The sequence below is a fragment of the Chlamydotis macqueenii genome, chromosome 9 (genome assembly GCF_036417535.1).
Source record: "Chlamydotis macqueenii isolate bChlMac1 chromosome 9, bChlMac1.mat, whole genome shotgun sequence".
NCBI classification, from domain to species: domain Eukaryota; kingdom Metazoa; phylum Chordata; class Aves; order Otidiformes; family Otididae; genus Chlamydotis; species Chlamydotis macqueenii.
The window spans coordinates 22,412,784-22,432,688 of NC_141564.1; the positions used below are offsets into that span (position 1 = coordinate 22,412,784).

The 19,905-nt window shown below is 46.1% G+C and overlaps 1 protein-coding gene across 5 annotated transcripts in view; it reads left to right on the forward strand.

Moving 5' to 3' along the window:
- TNIK (TRAF2 and NCK interacting kinase) overlaps positions 1-19,905 on the forward strand; it is a 150,827-nt gene that overhangs the window by 86,746 nt on the left and 44,176 nt on the right. For all 5 annotated transcript variants that reach the window (XM_086754481.1, XM_086754482.1, XM_086754485.1 and 2 more), the window contains exons 5-12: positions 3,349-3,459; positions 5,779-5,869; positions 7,233-7,363; positions 11,458-11,512; positions 12,238-12,316; positions 16,095-16,270; positions 17,747-17,813; positions 18,650-18,854. In XM_086754481.1, coding sequence (XP_086610607.1) covers positions 3,349-3,459; positions 5,779-5,869; positions 7,233-7,363; positions 11,458-11,512; positions 12,238-12,316; positions 16,095-16,270; positions 17,747-17,813; positions 18,650-18,854 — 915 coding nt within the window. The remainder of the gene's footprint in view (positions 1-3,348; positions 3,460-5,778; positions 5,870-7,232; positions 7,364-11,457; positions 11,513-12,237; positions 12,317-16,094; positions 16,271-17,746; positions 17,814-18,649; positions 18,855-19,905) is intronic.

Below are 19,905 nucleotides of genomic sequence, written 5' to 3' on the forward strand. Positions count from 1 at the left end.
TCAGCAGAGAGGCCTTCTGCTGCTTTCTGGCTGAGTAAGCCAACACTATGTCGTTCTCACTCCCCTTCAAAGCGATGTCAGTGCTGTAAACACTGCAAGGCTGCAAGCCCAGCTCCTTTCACTGCCATCCCTAAGGCCAAAGCTTTCACCCCGCTCAGGGCTTGTGCCGACAGCTGTCCGGTTCCCGAAGGGACACGAATTCCTTGCCTGGCCCCAAAGCGCTGGGAGGTGCGAGCAGGGCACAGCCAGATGACTCGTTTATTGATGAACATGTGCAGGAGCAGTTTGGTGCTGCTGTCAGAGAGGGGAGAGCAGAGCAGCGCTGGCCCCACTGCTCCCACCCAGGCGTGTGCTGCTGCAGCATCTCAGCCTGCTTCCGTTGTAGCACTGGCAGGCAATGAAAATCTGTGCTTATCTTCCTACAGAATATTTTAGCCGTTGCTTAATACCAATTCAATCAATATTCCTGTTTCTGAGATGGGCATCAGCTTTGCTGCTGATCCACTGAGTGAAGATCTCTGTGTTTTTTAGTGCCCCGTTGCTGGCTCCAGGTGCCACGATATGTGTGATGAGGGACCCAGGGAGCCAGGCGGTGGTTTGGGGTGGGATGCCTGGGTGTATGGGACCGTGTTGTGCCCAGGTTCTGCTTTCGCACACAGCAGGAAGAAGGATTTCCAGCAGCACTTAGCCTGGGGGTGTTGTCTGCTTGTTTTCTGTAACCTAAAACAGAGAAGTCAAATTTTTCATGGGGTGAGGAACAGGAACATAGAAGGGTTTGGCTTGTGGAATGAAGGAGTTGGATGATTTTGGGGGGTTCCTCTGGGCAAGCTGGAGCAGTTTACCATCAGCTGGATTGGGATTTTTGTACTGGGGATGCTCTTTTGAGCCCTTCCTGGTAATGTACAGCGACAATGGGAGCAGAGGTCTGGCCATTCCCATACTGGGGAAAGTGGTGGTTGATGTCAAAGCTGCGAAGGCTCTTTAAACAAAAAATTTGTGAGACAGCAGGACACAGAAATTTACAGCTGCTGCTTCTGCATTTGCCTTGCTTATGAAGTTTGCTGTCACTCTGATAAGAACAGCTAAGTAAGTGATAAATGAACTGTATTTAAAAACACTTCCTCAATAAATGGCCTTGCAAATTAAATTTCGGAAGATGATCTTACCTTTAGCCCGTCTTGATGATAATTTTAATTATGGTTAATAAAAATTCAATCTGCATTTCAAGTTTATTGTCTTAGCCCATCATGACTTCATCCTTTAACAAGGCTGGTAATGATGCAAGTGTGTGCAGGGCAGAGCTCTCACCTAGAGACATGGGACTGCTAAGAACGTATCTTGGTATGCTACTTCAAATGCTACTTGAAGCCTTTCCTAAATATTCTAAGCTCTGTCCTAAAATAAACTGGAACCTTTGTTCCTTTTTTTTTTTTTCTCCTGGAAGGCTGTTTGTTGGTTTCCAACCTAAATATACCCATAGAGTGTTGACATATTGATATTATGCCAATATGCTTAGTGAACTGCTGGCACTATAAAGATAATCTGGCAGATGAATGGATGTGCTGTGTGCTTTTAATGGGACTTCTTCCATCTTCTCTTAAGCATTGTGATTGCCACACGTAGCACAGCATGCCTTTCCTCCTGCTCCAGACCCTGGTGAGAGCCTGTAGATGAATTTCCATGAAGGGCAGGGGAGAGGGTAGCCTTTTGGGTTGGAAATTGTGGCTGGCTCAGCTGTCCAGGGTTTTCCTTTCCATGCTTGCTGCCGTGGCATCCCAGATGTTCATTTCATCAGAAACATGTGCAGATGCTGATATTCCCCGTGAGTCAATTGGCCAAAGGGAAGGAAGAGAGAAAAAACAGCTTCAAAACCAGTTATTCCGTTATTCCCCATTCGGTGAGCAATGAGTAACCCAAGACTTGCACCGTGTCCCAGTGACCCAGCTGGCTTGCTGGTCTCCTGCTGGGGTGGAAGAGCTGCAAGCGCTGCAGCAGCGTTCTGTGCCTTTACACAAGGCAGACTTTGGCATCTATCTGACGTAAGAGGAATATCCAAAGAATTTCTCAGCTATCACTTTAGGAAGAGAAAAGAAAGGTATTTATCAAAACTAAAGGTAGGAGCATGGTCGAAGCCAACTAAGGTATAGTCTGCTCAAGTATTTTATTTAAGCTGAGGGTTTATAGCAGCGCTGTGTCTGGATTTTTATGATAATTTATGATAATCTTTTAAATCACTACATTTCAGCAATTTGGTTAGGAGTAACCCTTCTGCTGTTTCTTTCTCTTCTCTTGGCCCATGCTTTTAATAGAGTGATGTCGCTTGCTTGGAGAACATTAAATGCCATGTAAAAAGCTTCATGTGATTAGGAACTTTAAACATGCACATGGAAGAATCTGTCAAGGCACGATTTGTAAGGGAGTATCTTTTAGTAGCAAGCTGATCTAATTGGAAAACATGGTTTCACGTTGGAGAGAAACACTTTGACAGGTCGTGGAGGAGGCCTGTTGCACATGGAGGCTGTGCTCGCTTTCTGGAGCACGCTGACAGCTCCTGCACACCCTGGAGATCTGCGATGTCCCTGGGAGCAGGCTCACATCCCGTGCTATTTTTACAAGGGTTATTTCACAGTTGCTCAATGACAAGATCAGATTTGGGCCTGGGTTAGATCACTGTACTTCTATGTTTGATATGATGAAACTTTGGAAGTCGTACAAGCAGTGGTGCCCAGTCTCATTCGAACCAACCCAAGCAGCAGGACTCCAGCTGCAGCTGCATGGCAAACTTCCCCTCAAGGAATGTTTCCTGCTCAAAAAGGTGGTCAAAAGCAAAGATATCCTGGTTAAAAAAAAAAAAAAAATTAAAAATTAAAAGTATACCTGTTTTTTAAGCTTGTAGAAAGCTTTCAAACATCTCTCTTGTGCCCTTTACGTTTTCAGAGTTGAAGAACTTGTATGCAAGAGGTCGGGTATTGCTTGTATTGCTGTTAATTCTAAATATTGATACTAAACAGGGGTCATAAGTATAAAGTATGGTGTGTAGCAGTGGGGTCTGAGATTTCAAGGTTTCCGATTTCCTCTGCTGATTTTCAGCACTGGACTGATTCCTGTTTCTTGTTCCCATCCTTCTGGAGAGCAACAAGCCTTTCAAGCCTTCCAGCCTTTTACTGTTTTGTTTTTATAACAAAAACCCACATGGGTTTAAAGCTCATAGGTTCAAGATTATGTCCAGTGGCTGCGCATAGCGTTTCGGTGACCCCGCAGCTGCGTTGCCAGCGTCAGGGTCCTACCCTGGGGTTGGGGGATGCCATGGGTGTCATTGCAGTAATTGCATTTTTGTTCGTTTGGCAGCTGGTGATGGAGTTCTGCGGCGCGGGTTCCGTCACCGACCTCATCAAGAACACGAAGGGGAACACCTTGAAGGAGGAGTGGATTGCCTACATCTGCAGAGAGATTTTACGGGTACGTGTCCGGAGGGAGCTAAATGTCAAACGTTGTTGGAGGGTTGCACTCGGTGGACACGGAAAGCCTTTGGCTCTGCAGGCTTCGTGGCTGCCGTGGGCTGGAGCCTCTTTGGTGCCAGTAGGCATGAATGATTCATGTGCTTGTATGATGCATAATAAATAAGCCCTATTTAGTACCCTTTAGCTCTATTAGCTCCCTAGTTTTTAACCCTCTCTTTCCTTCAACAAAAATATAATTTCCTTTAGTATTAATAGGGCAAAGATTTGTGTACATTAGGATTACATTTTCAGTTGACGGAAAGGTGAGGACTAATAAAGTCGGTGGAAAGAATCTTCGTGATTAAAAAGCCCACCCTGTTTTATTAAATCCACATGTCTCCAGCTTTAATGAGGTTGCTGCGGCTTTTATACCCACAAGATAAATGTTTGCCTGGAATATCTTAAAATGTGCCACACCAGAGTTTCAATGGCAGCTTCAGCAAAGGCTTGCTTGCATTTTGCACAGCTGAGGTTAGATGATGGCATCACAATGGTTGCCCAACATTAAAGTCTATTGCTCTGTGAACTGAGATTCAGGAGAAAACAGAAATATCAGGCATGTGAAGGAAACCTGTAGAAGAGCCATTCAAGTGATAGGATGAGAGGAAACAGCCTCAAGTTGCTCCAGGGGAGGCTGAGATTGGATATTAGGAAAAATTTCTTCACCAAAGGGTCATCAAGCATTGGACCAGGCTGCCCGGGGAAGGGGTTGAGTTACATCCCTGGTGGTATGTAAAAGGTATGTAGATGTGGCACGCAGGGACATGGTTTAGTGGTGGCCTTGGCGGTGTTAGGTTAATGGGTGGACTCGATGAGCTTAAAGGTCTTTTCCAACCTAAACTATTCTATGATCCGTGAAAAAAGAGGCAAATTGACTGCTCTGAAAAGAGGTGTCTGACACCGCTGCTGAGGCTGCCGCTGGTGTCCAGGGGTGGCGCAGCTCTTCTCTGTTGACCCTGAGTGCTGCCACCCACACCAACATGATGTGCGGATGGCACTGTAGCTAATCAGCTGTTGTATGGACCCTGCTTTCAGTGCCAGGAAACCACAGTTGCCCGAGCTTATTTTAAATGTATGAGCTCTGTGAGCCTACTTCTTAAAATAGACCCTGGCAGTGAGTCGGAACCCAGCCGCTGACTCATGTCCCAGGGCCACCGTCGTGTGTTGTCGTTCGCGTTTTGGCTGCATGTTGGGGTGATAGGTTGGTGACCACCGTAGGGTTTCAGGTGATGAAAGGTTTCCACCTTTGTGTTGCAGAAAGTGCGGCTCAGTCTTGGTTTAGGCTCAATCCCACAATCTTAAAGGATTTGTTGAAATTCAGTGGAATTTTTGCTTTGCCTCCAAGATGCACAAAGGTACCTCTAACCAGGTGTAAAGTGGCTAAAAATGAGCTGCACACATTTAATCTGTTCCATGGTGTTGTCCCAAGGTAATGAGCGTAAAATGACTAGTAACTACAAATAGGGATAGCAGAAGTTATTTTCTTCCTCAGATATGAATGTTTAGTGTGAAATGTAAACCTAATGCAAAATTAGTTTGTGGAGTAACTCGTATTTTCCTAAGTTGGCAATATAGGTGGACATTACATTGAAACTGAAATAATAAATGAATGAAATAAAAATGTAGGTTGCAAAAAAGAAATTAATGAGCTAATAAAAAAGCACAACAGAAAAGCTCATTTACCTTTAGCCTTTGAGACAGGCTTGTAATTTGAGCTATATCTCCATTAGGCATACACGCAAGTTATGATGTTTGTATTTGCGTGGTAGCTTTTTTAATATGAGCTTTTCAGTGTATTGAAGTCTCATTTTATTGGACCGATATAACAAGAGAATTGGGTTTTTTCAGTTTCTGGATGATGGAAATACAGCAAGGAGACAAAAGCATTCTATTATTTCTGCCACAGAAATGACTCCCTAAGGCAAGGGAGCACATGGGGGAAAATATGTCTGGAGACATGGAGGAATTTGGGTTATTATGAGTTCCTGCAGAAATTGCAAAAATTGGTTTAATCCCTATAGAACTGAGGTTTCTTGTGCAACAGAGAGCACCCACTGTGGCACATATAGCCTGTTGGTGGGCGTCTCGCTGGCCGGGCATGTCCTCCCAGCGTGTGACACAGGACAGTATTTTGAACACATGATAAACAAAAGCTTTCTCAAGTGCTTAATTCCAACTGTGAATCCTTCATTTCTGGAGAGTAATTGGTTGAGGAGGAATGTCAGAAAATAACATGCTTTGAACTTGGATTCCTCTAACCTTTCTCTGAATTCTCTAGGGATTGAGTCATCTACACCAGCACAAAGTAATTCATCGAGACATCAAGGGACAGAACGTATTGCTGACGGAAAATGCAGAAGTTAAACTAGGTAAGAGTGGGTTAGAGCTCTTGGAAACTGCAGGTGGGCTGGCTGGAGAGATGCAGCAAAACTGACTTGTACATGACTTGGAGAAAGGGGATGGATGCTAAGAACTACTACGTCTTTTTTCTCATGCCAGCCTCAATAACATGACCTTGGGTGTTGACCAAGTGCCGTGCAAGAAACTGCTGGTGATTGATGGCCAGGTTCTGCGTGCAAAGATGTACTTGCAGTGGTGTTTCTGTTCAGACAAGTCGTTTGGGCAGCTCTGCCATCAGATATAGGTTAAGCAGTCAAGACCATTTTTTCATGCCCCAGGTTGAAATTGGCCTGTGTGCACCACCAGCCTTTACAGAAGGCTGTTCCCTCATGCCTTCATGTAGTGTCCTACAGGATCATAGTCCAGTCAGTTTAGTGTCACATCATCCAGCTTTGTTTTCCAAGCCAGCCTGTTGGAGAGAGCTTAATTTGCAAGAACTACCCTGAATTTCCTATGTGTTGTTAGTCACCCTGGAGAAGACCAGGCATTCACATGAAGATCATCTGGAAGACATATCAGCACAGATGATGTGCTGATATCCTCAGTTGTCCATCACTGATGTTATAAATGCTGTCTTTGTGCATTTTAATTTATGCTAGTGATGAAAGATATCTTACACTGGTAAAGCGAGGTGCAAGCCTTGTTTCCCCGTGACTCTCCTCTCTCTTTACAGCAGAATAAAACTCCAGCTTAACAGATGGCACCACCAGCTCGTTTGGCTTTATGGTGGTGAAGATTCCCCTCCGAGGGGAAATTCTCCAGGGCAAATCTCCAACCATTGCATTGTGCAAAGTGAACTTAGTGGACCATAGAGTATTCTCTCATTGATTTGATTTCATCAGTTTTTGCTTCATTTTGCAGCTCTCTGCTTGACATTTCCCTATAAGCTTTTGTCCTTGGCCCTTAGTTCCTTAAGTCTTTTGCATTTCTGTCATTTCCAGCAAGAATTTAGGTAGAAAAATGAGGCTTCTACCAATATTTGGCAGGCTTTAATTCAAATGAGAAAGCATAGAACAAAGACTGCTACTTATTCATGTTGCTAACCCTGTTTCTCATTAGTATGAGGAGCTGTGATTTCTTTTCATTGCCTCCTGGCAAGGAGAAAAAGGCACAGGGTTTCTTACAAAACCTGGACATCAGATGATCAGGTTTGTCCTTGATTGACCTCTGTTGATCCCAACAGAGATCAGATAGGAATGTCTCTGGTCCCATCTTTCTCTCCTGACTGTGCAGAGAAGTTGATCTGAATGAATTTAATGTTTTACGGTCAACAGAAGAGTTGCTCAGGTTTTCTCTGACCTTACAATGCCCTGTTGTCTCTCTGATCCACAGTGGATTTTGGTGTCAGCGCTCAGCTGGACAGAACGGTGGGCAGGAGGAACACCTTCATTGGAACGCCTTACTGGATGGCCCCCGAGGTCATTGCCTGTGATGAAAATCCCGATGCCACTTACGACTTCAAGGTACCTAAACAAGCATCTTCCTTCTCTTTTATATGTCATTACAGATGTCATATTTGCAAAGTCTAGCGTGTTCACAAATAATGTAGGCAAGGAATTAAAGCAGGACTTACCAGTGCTTATCAGAGTTGTGATCATAAACATCTGAAGAAGGTGCTTGGTATGGTCCACGTTTTTATGCCTCAGTACCAGGAACTTGAGCATATTTAAGATATTCTTGCAGCTTTGCAAAATACATTGACAGGCGACGTAGTTTCCTCCTGCTTTCTGGCTGTTGGATTTTGAGATGCCAGTTCAGGTCCAAAGTGAATCCTTGCTGTGCTGTTCCTGTATCCAAATTTACTGTGAAAAAGTCTTTCCCTGTGCTGAGAAAGGTGTCAGACTGAGGCTTCCTACCTGCTAGCCTGCTTTCCAGTGCTGCATGTTTAAATACTACAGTCAAACGTGCTGTATTTGCTCTGTTTACTCTGGAGACAAGTCAGGTCGGGTTTAGAAAGGGCAAAATCACATCTTCTGGCCCACGGGTTGGTGTTTGTAGGGAGATCTGAAGGCTGCCACACGATCAGATGTTTGGGGGGCTGACCTACTTTTCACATGTCTCTCTTGCCTGTTTGAAGTTTATTTTTGGATCGGTGGCAGCACAACATTGCTGCTGAGTTAGAATGTGGCACGGAGCCCCGTGCCACGCAGTAGGAGGGTTCTGAGTCCCACCTGCCCATCCAAACTACAGCGAGGTCTGATGTTTAAAGCAAGGAGAGTTTAATACATTTTATCCTGTTTCTACCTTCCTGTGAGTTTCTGGACACACATCTGTAGAAATATCCGTAGGTTTTTGTCACTTTTTTTTTTTTTTAAGCATCCAGAACTTGAATTTGTAGCTCCAAACCCCATAAGCTCCACCGAATGTGTCCAGAGAGCAGAGCAAGACAGTGACACACGGGCTTTTCGGGGAGAAACTGAGATACATGTGAAGCTTGCTGTACCTCTGTTCATGTGCGTGCTGAGAGGTCACTTTACAAGGCAATGTTTAAAAAGAGACCCGCTAGTGCGAAGCTAGGTAGCTGCTTTCGAACAGGAGGACACTACAATGTAGTAGTGCAACAGCCCACCATCGTGGTACGATTTGGGTGCCGTTGCCAATCGCTCAGGGAAATTTTTGAGAGATGAAGGATTTTAAAGTAGCCAAGCGATGCTTTGGTATTGCAGCTATTCAAGTGCATCAGTCAACTTTTGAACTGATTTTTTGCCAGAGAGCAGCTCTCCAGTGTGAGTTCAGACTCTGGGTTACATAAATTGTTAATGATAAGGACATGTAGAAATAGTTTAATTTGCAATCACTTAATTCTCTTTGATTAACCAGTTAGAACAGGCATTTCCTCAACTCTCTGCTGATGGCAGGGCTTCGTAGCAGGGCTGCAGCCCGCGCAGGCTGCTCTCGCCGCTTCTCCACTAACAGCTGCCTGGCGCTGATGGTGCGATGCTCTAATTAATCACAGCTTTTTATTATTATTATTATTTTTTAAAAAAAGGACTGATATCTTCATAGGCTACTTTCTACCCTCAGAAATCCCTGAGGTTTTTTCTCTTTCCAGAATAACTAGGGCACTTAGTATGCCATTGAGCGATGCACAGGCGCCAGGACCAGAATCCCTCTATTGTCCCCAAGGATCAAACGCTTGTTATGAGCCGGGCGCTTGCGTCTCTGAAGTTGGCATTGGCTGTTTTCCCTTGGCTGGGTGTATGAGACAGAAGGCTGATTGCTGCCGACACACTCACTGCAGGGTGTTTTCGGAGCTCGTGGTGATGTGGGAGCCACTGGACTTTGGTCCGTACCGCGGCTCACGTCCCTGCACCTGATCTCTTGCTTTGAAGTGGGAGCGGGGGGATATGTAAATGATAATTTTTTTTAATTATTTTTTAAATAAAGGGATGTAAATCAGATGCTCTCAGATTTAGCCGACTGGCTTAAAATAGTGAATACAAAAGATGAGATTTATAGAGTGAAAAAGGGAATCCTTGCAGGCTTAATCTGTTGAACAAAAAGCCTCTGATCTTACTCTTTTCTTAGCCAGAAAGAGATGCCTGTGTAATCTGTGGAAGGAGGCAGCAAATACCTCCTCACAAAAATAAGCCACTTTAAAAAAGAACAGATAGAAGCCCCACATTGTTAAGGTTATTTGTTGGTTTTTCCCCCAGCCCGTCTTCCTTTTTTCTTTAGAGGGACCTTGTCAATAAGCTTAGAATCAAAAGGAGGAGGAAAAAAAAAAAGGAAGCTTGCTTCCCTTCCAGAATCAAGACAATGCAAATATATTAGTGCAGTTTATTTTTGCTGGATGGACTGAAAAGCTTTTCAGATTCAAAAATAAAAACTGTACACAAAAAAAAAAACCCACTAAATTCCAGATCATTATAAAATGTGTGCTTCCTGCTGAGTTTTCTACTTTCTCTGGAAGACTTGGAGAGGTGATAATCCCTCTCTATATAGCTCCAGCTTTAAGATCACTTGGCATCTTGCATATAATACTGGGCACCTCAGTATGGAAAGACACACTAGGAATTTGGAAGGAGTTCAGCGGCAACCTGAAGGGAAGGGGTTATGTGTGCTGAATCATGTGGAAAGACTGTGATAATTAAGTATGCAGCAGAAATCCCAGCTGACCAGAAACAAAGAATGGATGAGGCTGTCCTGTGAAAGGGCTGGGAATAAGATTTGAGAGAGAATCTTTAAGCAGGTACAAAGATGTATAGCAAGGACAATGCGTGTTAAGGGAGAACTTGAATTAAAAAGGAGGAAAAGTGCCTTGAAATTGAAAATCCAACTTGTCTGTCCTGGATGGTGTATGTGAGAAGGTGCTTGTGGTCCCTAGAGGCTCTGGCTGAGCTTTTGAGGCTCTGTGCTGGGAAAAACAACCTTTCTGGGATTTACTCACTAAATTGCAGGTTTAGAGGTTTGAGGCAGTTTGGAAAGGGCAGCTCTTGAAACGGAGAGGAGAAAACTGAAGTGGAACTGCAGGGACGTGGCAGAGAGCAAGACCTGAGAGCTGGAGGTGCAGGAGGAAGGATGGAAGGCAGAGTCCACCCTGAGATGTATTTATTTACGTTTACTGGTTTTGATGTACTAAGTGGAGTTTAGCAGATCTCCAGCAAACATCCGCTGCAGCTACATAGCATCAAGCTTGTTCTGGTTCCCTGTGCACCTGGACTTCTGCCCTTGCGGTTGCCACCCTCCCATCTCAGGCAGGTCTCTCCACCTCCCTGGAGATGTGTCAGAGGCTGTGCTTGAGATGAAGGCACCAGAATGAGCCTGGGTCCTGTTCCCGATGCAGTGGTACTGGCTGGGGAATCATTAGCAGCTCTATACACGGTGTCCAGAATAATGAATTAACCATCTTCTGCCAAAAAAACAAGTTGCAGCAGTGCCGTTAGGGAAGGTGCTCATTTTCTCTCGCCGGCACGTACTGTCTGCCTCCGCTGCTGCCCGGGAGAGCCGGGCCATCCTTTGGGGCTCGTTACTAGATGTGGAGGTGCAGCCGCAGCTCGTCGGTGATGTGGGGAGGGGGTGCTGGAGGGGAGCTCACCGCTGCTCTCTGGCTGGGAGCTGGGGATCCCAATGACCCTGTTTGCAAGGGAGAAAATGGAAGGAAGAGGGGATACAGGTATGAAATCAAAGAGTTTCCCAAATAGGTGCATATTCTGTGCTCTGATCACTCAGGAGATTCAACCAACCGTGTGAGCTGAGCAGGACTTGGGAACAGGGTCAATGGAAGTGCTCGTTTCTCCTTCCACTGGTGAAATGTCGCTTTTCAGGCTTCCATTTAATGAGCAGTCCATGATATAAAAGCCTCATGAGGTGTCTCAAGGGAGATATTTCACAGTTTTAATCCATTCCAGCCAACTTGTTTTCTGGGGAGCTGTATCATACCCCTGGATGTATGGCCCAGCTTTAAGCAGGGAGCCGGCAGCCAGGTTTGCTGCTTGCAGAGGACACAGAGACCCTTCTTACAGGGCTGAGCCCCCTGGGCTGGGAAAAGCCAGGGTGCCGGCTGCTGTGACAGTGCTCCCCTGAATCACATATGGCCCTCTGCTTTCTTTTACAGAGTGACTTGTGGTCTTTGGGGATAACGGCCATCGAGATGGCAGAAGGCGCTCCCCGTAAGTAGATGCTTTGCTCTGCTTTAATTAACCCCGGGTTGTAACCTGATGGGGTTTGCTGAGTGTCAGCTGGTTGTGTGTGAGAAATACCGTGCAGAGGTTTTCCCAAGCAACCTGGGCTTGCTGAGGTGGAGCTCACAGGGTCCGTGGGGACAAAACTGCCAGGAGATGGGATGGACAGTGAGCACACAGCCCCCTGTGTGGCTCCTGACATGTCATTTGAGCGCTCTGGGACTCAGTTTCCTCAAATAAAATACAGATGAAGAAGGAATGTATGGCTGGAAGCAGGTAAAACGCTGCTCCTCACAGCTGGTGTTTTGCCAGCCTCTGCCGTGACACAGATAGCAGCACGCTGGGTTCAGCTGGTGCGTTTGCAGGGGTCACACTGTTGTGGGTTTTCAGCGTTGTCCTGGGACCATCTTTGCTGGGGACACGCAGCTGCAGGAGCGCAGGCGTCCCCAGCCAGCCCTGGATGTTGAGCCTGGTAGTGCTGAGGACATGCACGCCACTTGGCTAGGGATGTCATCTCTCACCCGAGCTCCAGGCCACTGCCAGGCCGGGGGTTGTCTACAGGGAGTTACCACTGCAAATCCTCCTGCCCTGCAGGTCTTGTAGCTTCCGAGGAAACTTGGGTCTCCCCTGTGGTGCATGCAGCCTCTCTTTAGGAAACCTGGGGGCCTGCAGGGCGCCGTGCCGTGTTTAATGCCTCCTCTTGCACATTGCAGCTCTCTGTGACATGCATCCCATGAGAGCCCTCTTCCTCATCCCCCGCAACCCGGCCCCGAGGTTGAAATCGAAGAAGTGGTGAGTCTCTTTCTCAATCTTCAATGGCTGTAAAAAATGTTTCTGGAGCAACTTGTTTCTGCAGCCTGGGAGCACTGGGAATCTGATGTTTATGTTTTTGTAGCTTTGAGGGTCTCTAGCATCACTCTGGTGGGTGCAGGTTTGGCTCTTGATCTCCTACAGAGAGATAGTTTGGTCCGAAGGAGTCGTGCACCGTGGGATGGAGGGCTTCCTAGGTAGGCAGAGGGGAACATTCTCTGATGCTGCCATTTCGGAGCACGTAGTTGGCTTTTCCAAGGTGATTTGTGCAGCCTGAAGCCAAATGACACTTTGCTTGGCTCTCGTTTCTTTCCAGTCCGGTTCCGTTTTCAAGTGGAAACATGTTTCCAGGCCAAAAAAAGGAACAGTTTATCTTGAAGGCTGAGGAATGCAGAGATTTGTACTTAGTTTGGGCTTTATTTTTAAATTTTGCAGGAAGAAATATGGTCACTGTTTTGGAGGGAAAAAAAAAAAAAGCAGGGCATGCCAATAAAAACCTGTAGGAAAAATATTCCTGAAGCCCAGCAGATGTTGTTTGTTACCCTGTTTTCTGTACTGATGCAGTTGGAGTCCTTAAAAACACTCATCTTTGGTTTGTGCTGTTTGCCTGCTCCAGGTTCAGCAGTGGTTTGGTCAGGAAAGATCTGCCAGATGTTAGAGAGGCAGCACTGCCCCTTGGTCCCAGATGGGCTGAGCTTGTGGAGGGAAGTTTTGCTTTATTCCTTGAAATTATGCTTATTATCTTTTTGAAGATGAAAAAAAAAAAAAAAAAAAAAGTATCTGCTAGGTATTGAAAACGCTAGCTGCCAAAGCAACAGGTATTTTTTTGCTGGGAGAGAAGTGAGAAGGACTTGAAGTCCTCTGTGTCAGATACATGGTGGTGGGGTTTTAGGACCAGCCCCCTAAAAATTCACCCAAGCTGTGGCAGGAAGCATCTTAATTTTGTCAGCCCGATCATCAGCTGCCCCAGTACCAAACCAGGAGAGGGACCTTTCCCAGCTGCCTCTGCAGAGAATGTCAAAGATGCTCGCTCTCCTTGCGCAGCCTTTGGAGGATGCCATTAGTCAGCTGAGAAAAAAGTTTGTAGGCTTGTTTTCTGCCAGATCACCAGTCTCCTACTTCATTATGCTCTCACTGCTACAGCACAGACCGAATTGTAAGACTTTAGAGTTTATTTTTGATACACAAGTGCTGTTTATTCAGCAAAGGCTTCCTCAGCCTCTAGGCAGAGGGGAGCTGACAAAAGCAGATTTTGAGCAGAACATTTTCCCATCTCCTTGAGGTCAAAATGGAGCTGGGGTGGAAGTTGTGTTTTCTTCCCTGCTGTGAGATACCAGGACGTGCTTTGTGCAAGCCGGGGTGTTTCTTGGTACTACCTTCCCCTCACAATGCCGGTAGCTGTCTTGGGTTTGCACGTCTTGTGGTGGCAAACCGTGGCGATGTCTGCCCAAGGCTGCACTCCTGGGGACGAGATCCCGGATCCTTGGAGAGAGGGATTGTTTTGGAAGTCGTAGTTTAATGAAACTCCCACTTTGAATCCCTCCAGGGGAGCATGGTGCTTATCTGGCCTCTGCTACCCCTCCATGAGCAAACAAGGATCCCTGGTCTGCAGCAGAGCTGGGACACGTGTACCCCGGGTAGCTCAAGCCTATATTCATCTTCCAAGCTTTCATTGCAATGAGAAACTCCAGAGGATCCAGGTGAACCTTCAAGCTGGTACAACTCCATCCATTCCTTAAGAGCAGTTTTCTTCAGCATTTTCAGTAGGACATCAGGCGAGCTTGCTGTCCTCAACTCATTTCTCAGCTGGAGGTTTTGGGCCCAGCCAGAACAGGTTCCCACGTTTCACAAGTACAATGAGTTTGAACAATAGTGACATCGTTCCCATAAACCCTCCCTAGCCCTGCCTTATAGGAGATGACAGAACCTCTTTGTTAATGTGGTGATATTTGCACTGTGATACCACTTTTCGTCCAAGCAGCTGCAAAGACTTTGCAAACAGTTATTGAAGCTTTGCAAACCCCAGGAGCTGCAGGAGAGTGTGGTTCATGAAGATGGGCTGGCCTGCACCCAGGGAAGGGCTGAGATGTCTGATGATGTCCTCCTGGATCAGAGCCAGAGGGAAAGGCCTTTTCTTCTGCTCCAGCCCTGGTGAGGGCTGAACTGTGCCACTGAACAGGCATGCTTTTGTGGGGAGGAAAATTCCAGGAAAACCAGAGGTGTGAGCTAGTCCTTCTCCATAGCTGCTCAGCTGGTTGAAGGATGCAAAGGTGTCTCAGGGTATCGGAAGGCACTGGGACCCTCATCCCCAAGAGGCTGGCAAACCTATCACTTACTGGAGGATAATGTTTTAGCTACTTCAGCTGGACCGTATTTGTGGATGCTCTGGACCATGCATCCAAGACTGGAGTCTCTCCAGCTTCACACCAAAAAGGGAGAATCATATTTTAGAAGCAGATTTTTTTTTTTATTGAGCATCACATGGATTGTCCCTTCTGGATACACTGAGACACGGGGTTTCTTGAGGCAAGGTGGGGAAGGAAGATTTGCTTGTTAATAAAGCTGGAGGGAGGATTTAATTGGATCCAGTAGTGTATTTTATTTTTGCATCTCAATTTGTGTGGATTAGGACTTAAAAGATAAATCACTTTTAGTCTGACAGCTTAAAAGTAAAATCCCTGAAAGCTTATTGTTTTACTTCTAATGCAATTCTGTAATATCTGTTAGCTTCTGACATTAATTTACACTTGTTTTCCTATTTGCTAAAGCAACACAGAGTATAGCGGCCTGTCAACATCTTCCTTTCTTGTAAATCCCTGTTCTCTTGGGTTTATAATGTGGTGAAATTAGTTCCAGGAAAACTTTTTATATACAGCACTTGAGACTAAGAGAAATTTGCTTATTAAAGATTTGGCTGGAATTGTTTTAGCTGAGATTGAATTTAACTGTTTGCAGAAAGGCAGACTGTGAGGACAGGCTGGGCTCTGCCACCCGCAGCCGCGTTCCCACCTCTGCCCAAGCTGTGCTGCCCAAGGAACGTGTCCCACTTGCCTGGGCCCATGGTTGGAGGGAGCGGGGACCTGCTGGGTCAGTAACGCTGCTGGGTCTCCCTGGGAGAGCACGGAAGGGCTGTAGGCAGCAAGCATCACCCAGAGGTTGTCTGAGCTTTGACAAGCCATGCAATGTTGGGTGGTTAAATCTAGAAAAAAACCATCAGCCTAGCTTGTCCCACTCATCTTCAGAAAATTGCATCTCTTGAGACACAGCCCAGGGCCACAAAATGTGAGAAACAATCCGTTAAGGAATTGCATTTATATCTGTATATGTTGTCTCTTATTTCTACCTGTGTTTTCACAGGGTGAAGGGAAGGGAGGAGGAACTCTTTCTTGCATTTTCTTGGTTGCCATTGATGACATCTGGCATTGATGATTCCCTGGTCATACTGATGATTCCCAACTTTCTCCAGACTCGGCAGAACGGTGGTTTCTTGTAGTTGCACCAGGAAGGCGTAGATAGGAGCATGCATGGGAAGAGCAGGAGAGGAGGAAGTGACAGAGGGCACATGTGATGGGGATGCTTTGAGCTGGTGCTAAGTGTCAGCACAGGAGTCATGGGAATCCTCTAGGAAGGCTGCATCTGAGCAAGAACTGTGTAGCAGCTGAATGATCTTCTCAGATACCCACAGGTTTCTCACTTTCTAACAGGAGAATCAATATTGTTACCTGTTTTTTCTGTACCTTCCTTTTCTATCTTTGGCCAGGTCTAAAAAGTTTCAGTCCTTCATTGAGAGCTGCCTAGTGAAGAACCACAGCCAGAGACCAACCACGGAGCAGCTGATGAAGCACCCCTTCATCCGAGACCAGCCCAACGAAAGGCAGGTCCGCATCCAGCTCAAGGACCACATCGACAGGACTAAAAAGAAGCGAGGCGAGAAAGGTTAGTGGAGAAGTACGCTCTGGGCAATCCTTGACTGTTGCCGTGGGCTTGGAGATCCCTAGGGTAGACCGAGGCGCATCCATGCTGGCGAAACATATGGGTAGAAGAAGGAGGGCAAAGAGGACTGGGTTTCTCATGGTCTCAGTACCAGTTTCCCTTATTTAGATGGCTAAGTTTGTTTGCAAGCTGTTTTGAGTTAAATAGGTGTGGTCCTTCTGTGTGACCACGCTCCTTTTGGTTTTGAGGTCAGATGATTTTGTTTTGTTTGTTTCCTCTTAGTCATTGAAATGAAAATAAATATCCATAACAAAGTAATTGGTGTTCATACATGAAGCCTACAGGTGATTGTCATTAGGGCTAAGCTGTGTTTTTTAATCTTTTTTTTTTCCTGATGAAAAAAAAATCGTATCTTTTTTTTGTCCAGGTGGTAATTTCCACATGGAACATCTTAAGCTTTGATTCATTAAAATGTGTGTATAAAATTTACGTCTGCATATATATGTACGGGTGTGTGGGAGGGAGAAGCTGCTAAGCTGAATTTTTCCCAGCTCATGTATTTCATGCCAAGTCTGTTGATCTGCGTGACATTCATGCTGCACCAAGGATGAGTAGTTGTGCAAACGAACAGCTAGATAAGACCCTTGCCCCAAAGCAATTCCGTTGACTAGGAATAACCTATTAAACGGAATGTTTTCAGTGAACTCTCCAGGCCCTGTCAAAGCCCTCTGAAAGGAAGATCACATAGCTGAAGAAACTTGTTAAAGTATTCAGCTGCTTGTGAACCGAATTTTAATTTGAAAGCTCATTTGTAGAATCCAGCAAATTAATATGTAGCTATTTCTCTTCTTATTGGTAGCGATATTAATTTTTCATGCGTACCTTCCAGCCTCTTGTAATAGATTTCACTACAATCAAAACAATAAAACGGGATCCCAGTGAAGTATTAAATATGTTTAGTCTGGCAAATGAAGGTTGGACCCTAGAGATGGAGAGTAATTGGATAAATGGAAGCCTTCTTTTTTACTATCGTTCCCTTCATCCGATAAAGATAATATCCCAATAGAGATCACAGTACATAGTATGGCACTGCAGTTGGGCTTTTATGTAGATGTCTTCATTGCCTGGAAAATACATGGATTTGCATAGGAAGAGCATATGCTGAGAGAGAGAGGAGTTGGTGCCTTCAGAGCCATCATTCATTCCCACCTCCCAGCGCCTGTGCCTTCAACAGCATGTGGTGCCACCTCCCTTTGAAGAGCCCTCCTGAAGAGGAGGGTCACCCAGGGAGACCACCCATGCTTCCCTGGCCTTGCAGCCCCCTGTAAAAACAGAAAATGAAGAAAAATAATGCTGCTTATTCTTTGTCATGTGAGAAAGAGAGAGTTGTCTGCTCTGCTGTCAGAGCTCTGGGGTTTTCAACCACTGGAAAAACAAATGAGTCCAGTAAAGGGCACTGATGAGCAATTCTGTTCCTAGATGAGACAGAGTACGAGTACAGTGGAAGTGAGGAAGAGGAGGAAGAAAATGACTCTGGAGAGCCCAGGTAAGAGCCAGCACTTAATTTCTGCCCTTACATCTCTTTAACTCCGTATAAAATTGGCTTGGATTACAGGCTCATATGAACTAAGGATGGAAAAAGGACAGTTTGAGCACTCAGTCTCATTCCCTGGCAGAACAGAGTATCTTCCCTCTGCTAGAGGGTGCGTGGATATCAACTGATGCTGCAGGTCTTGGCCAAAAGCTGGGGAAGACGACTCGAGTACCCCGGTGCCTGTGGGATCTGCAGTGTGCTGCGGTGCTATCATGGGAGTGTGGGCATTTAGATATGGAAAAAATGTGAGGTGAAATTAAAGACGACTTCCAAATGCAGTTCCTTACATCCAAGTGTAACTCCCTATTTCCATGTAACCTTTCACCATGAAACCTCCCCACTGCTGCTGCAAGTACAGTAGGGCTGGAACTTTCTTTGGTGACATTTTTCGGAGCCATTGTAATTAGTATCAGGTTATTCCATTATTTCACTGAGATAATGTAGTATTTTAATAGCTGGCAATGATTCATGCTAAATGTGCTTTTTGAACAGCTAAATATAGTGTGTGCCACTGCGGCACAAGAGGCTTTGGTTAGGCACTTAAAGTAAAGGAAACCTTTAGCAAATAAATTAATGGTGAGCCGTGAACAGAGCTGTGTCTGCTGCCCTGCCCCGGCATTTGCGGTTCCCCCATCCCTCCATCCGCTGCTGCCCAAGCTCTGTTGGGCATTGGGATGCTGTCGGGATGAAAGGGAGAGGAGCCATGGCAGAAAATCATTCAGAACTCCCCCTGGCAAGAGGTTTAAGGATGCAGGGAAGGGATCTTCTCTGATGCTTCTCCTATGCAGCTCCATCCTAAACCTGCCCGGGGAGTCGACGCTGAGACGGGATTTCTTGAGGCTGCAGCTGGCGAACAAGGAGCGGTCGGAGGCCCTGCGCCGGCAGCAGCTGGAGCAGCAGCAGCGTGAGAACGAGGAGCACAAGCGGCAGTTGCTGGCCGAGCGGCAGAAGCGGATCGAGGAGCAGAAGGAGCAGAGGCGAAGGCTGGAGGAGGTAACTGGCCAGAGCTGAGCGATGAGCTGGCAAAAAGGCTGGTTTGGGGCAGAACAGCGGGATTTCTGGTAGCAGGTCCCAAGTGACTGCTCTCAGCCTGGTTTAAGAGGATCATGTCCTAACCTCTCCAGTAGGTAACCCCAAGTGTTCTGTTACACTGGTCAAACCCCTCTGCTCTTCCTTTTTGCATACCCGCCTCCAGCCGCTCTCCTCACCATAGTGAGTGCTGCCAACGCTTGTGAAGGTAATAGAGCTGGTTTGCTATAAATAAACCCTTGAAATGCCAAACTTAAAGGGATCCCTGGAACCGCTGAGCAGAGTTAACCTGTTATTGGGGTGATAACTGCATTCACTTGAGGTGGGCAAAACTTACTGGTCCAGGCGTGTGTCAAAGTTCATTATCATTGTTTGCTGCTGTACTGTTACAGACGAGAAGAAGCTGAAAACCTCCATTTGCCCTTTCCCCAGATCCATGTGCCATTTGCGTCCCCTTTAATCCCTAATTTCAACTTCAATCTTTCCAGTCCCTACCAATTACAATTTCTCTCACAGGGGAGGGGCAGATGCCTGCCTGACTTGTGCAATGATCCATATGTGCCCCGAAGCATAAGATTTCATTACCCTTGTCTTAACATACCAGCTACAAATGCAATCGGTCATAAAATTATCCACCCCATTTAAAATCCAGCTGCAGGATTTGACCGGGTGACTTTGGGTGTCCCTGAGCTGCTCAGCCTGGCCGCGTACTCTGTAGGAAGCACTTGCTTCTGGTTTAGCTCCTGTTTCTTGGATTGCAGAAGCCTACCGAAAATGAGAGGGCTTTCCCCCTGCTCTTGGGTTTTTCATGGGCTTTTGCACAGACACCCATTGCCTCACACTGAACTCATCCCAAGTGCCTGATTGAAGGGTTCATATGTTGAGGGTAATTAAATTGGATTCCCGAAGAGGTCAAGGACTTGCAGTAAATGGGCTATTAGAGCAGCCACCCCCTTAATTTGCATGAGGCAGAGTGTCTTTTATGTTTAACCTGAGTCTCCCTGTGCTGGGTTGT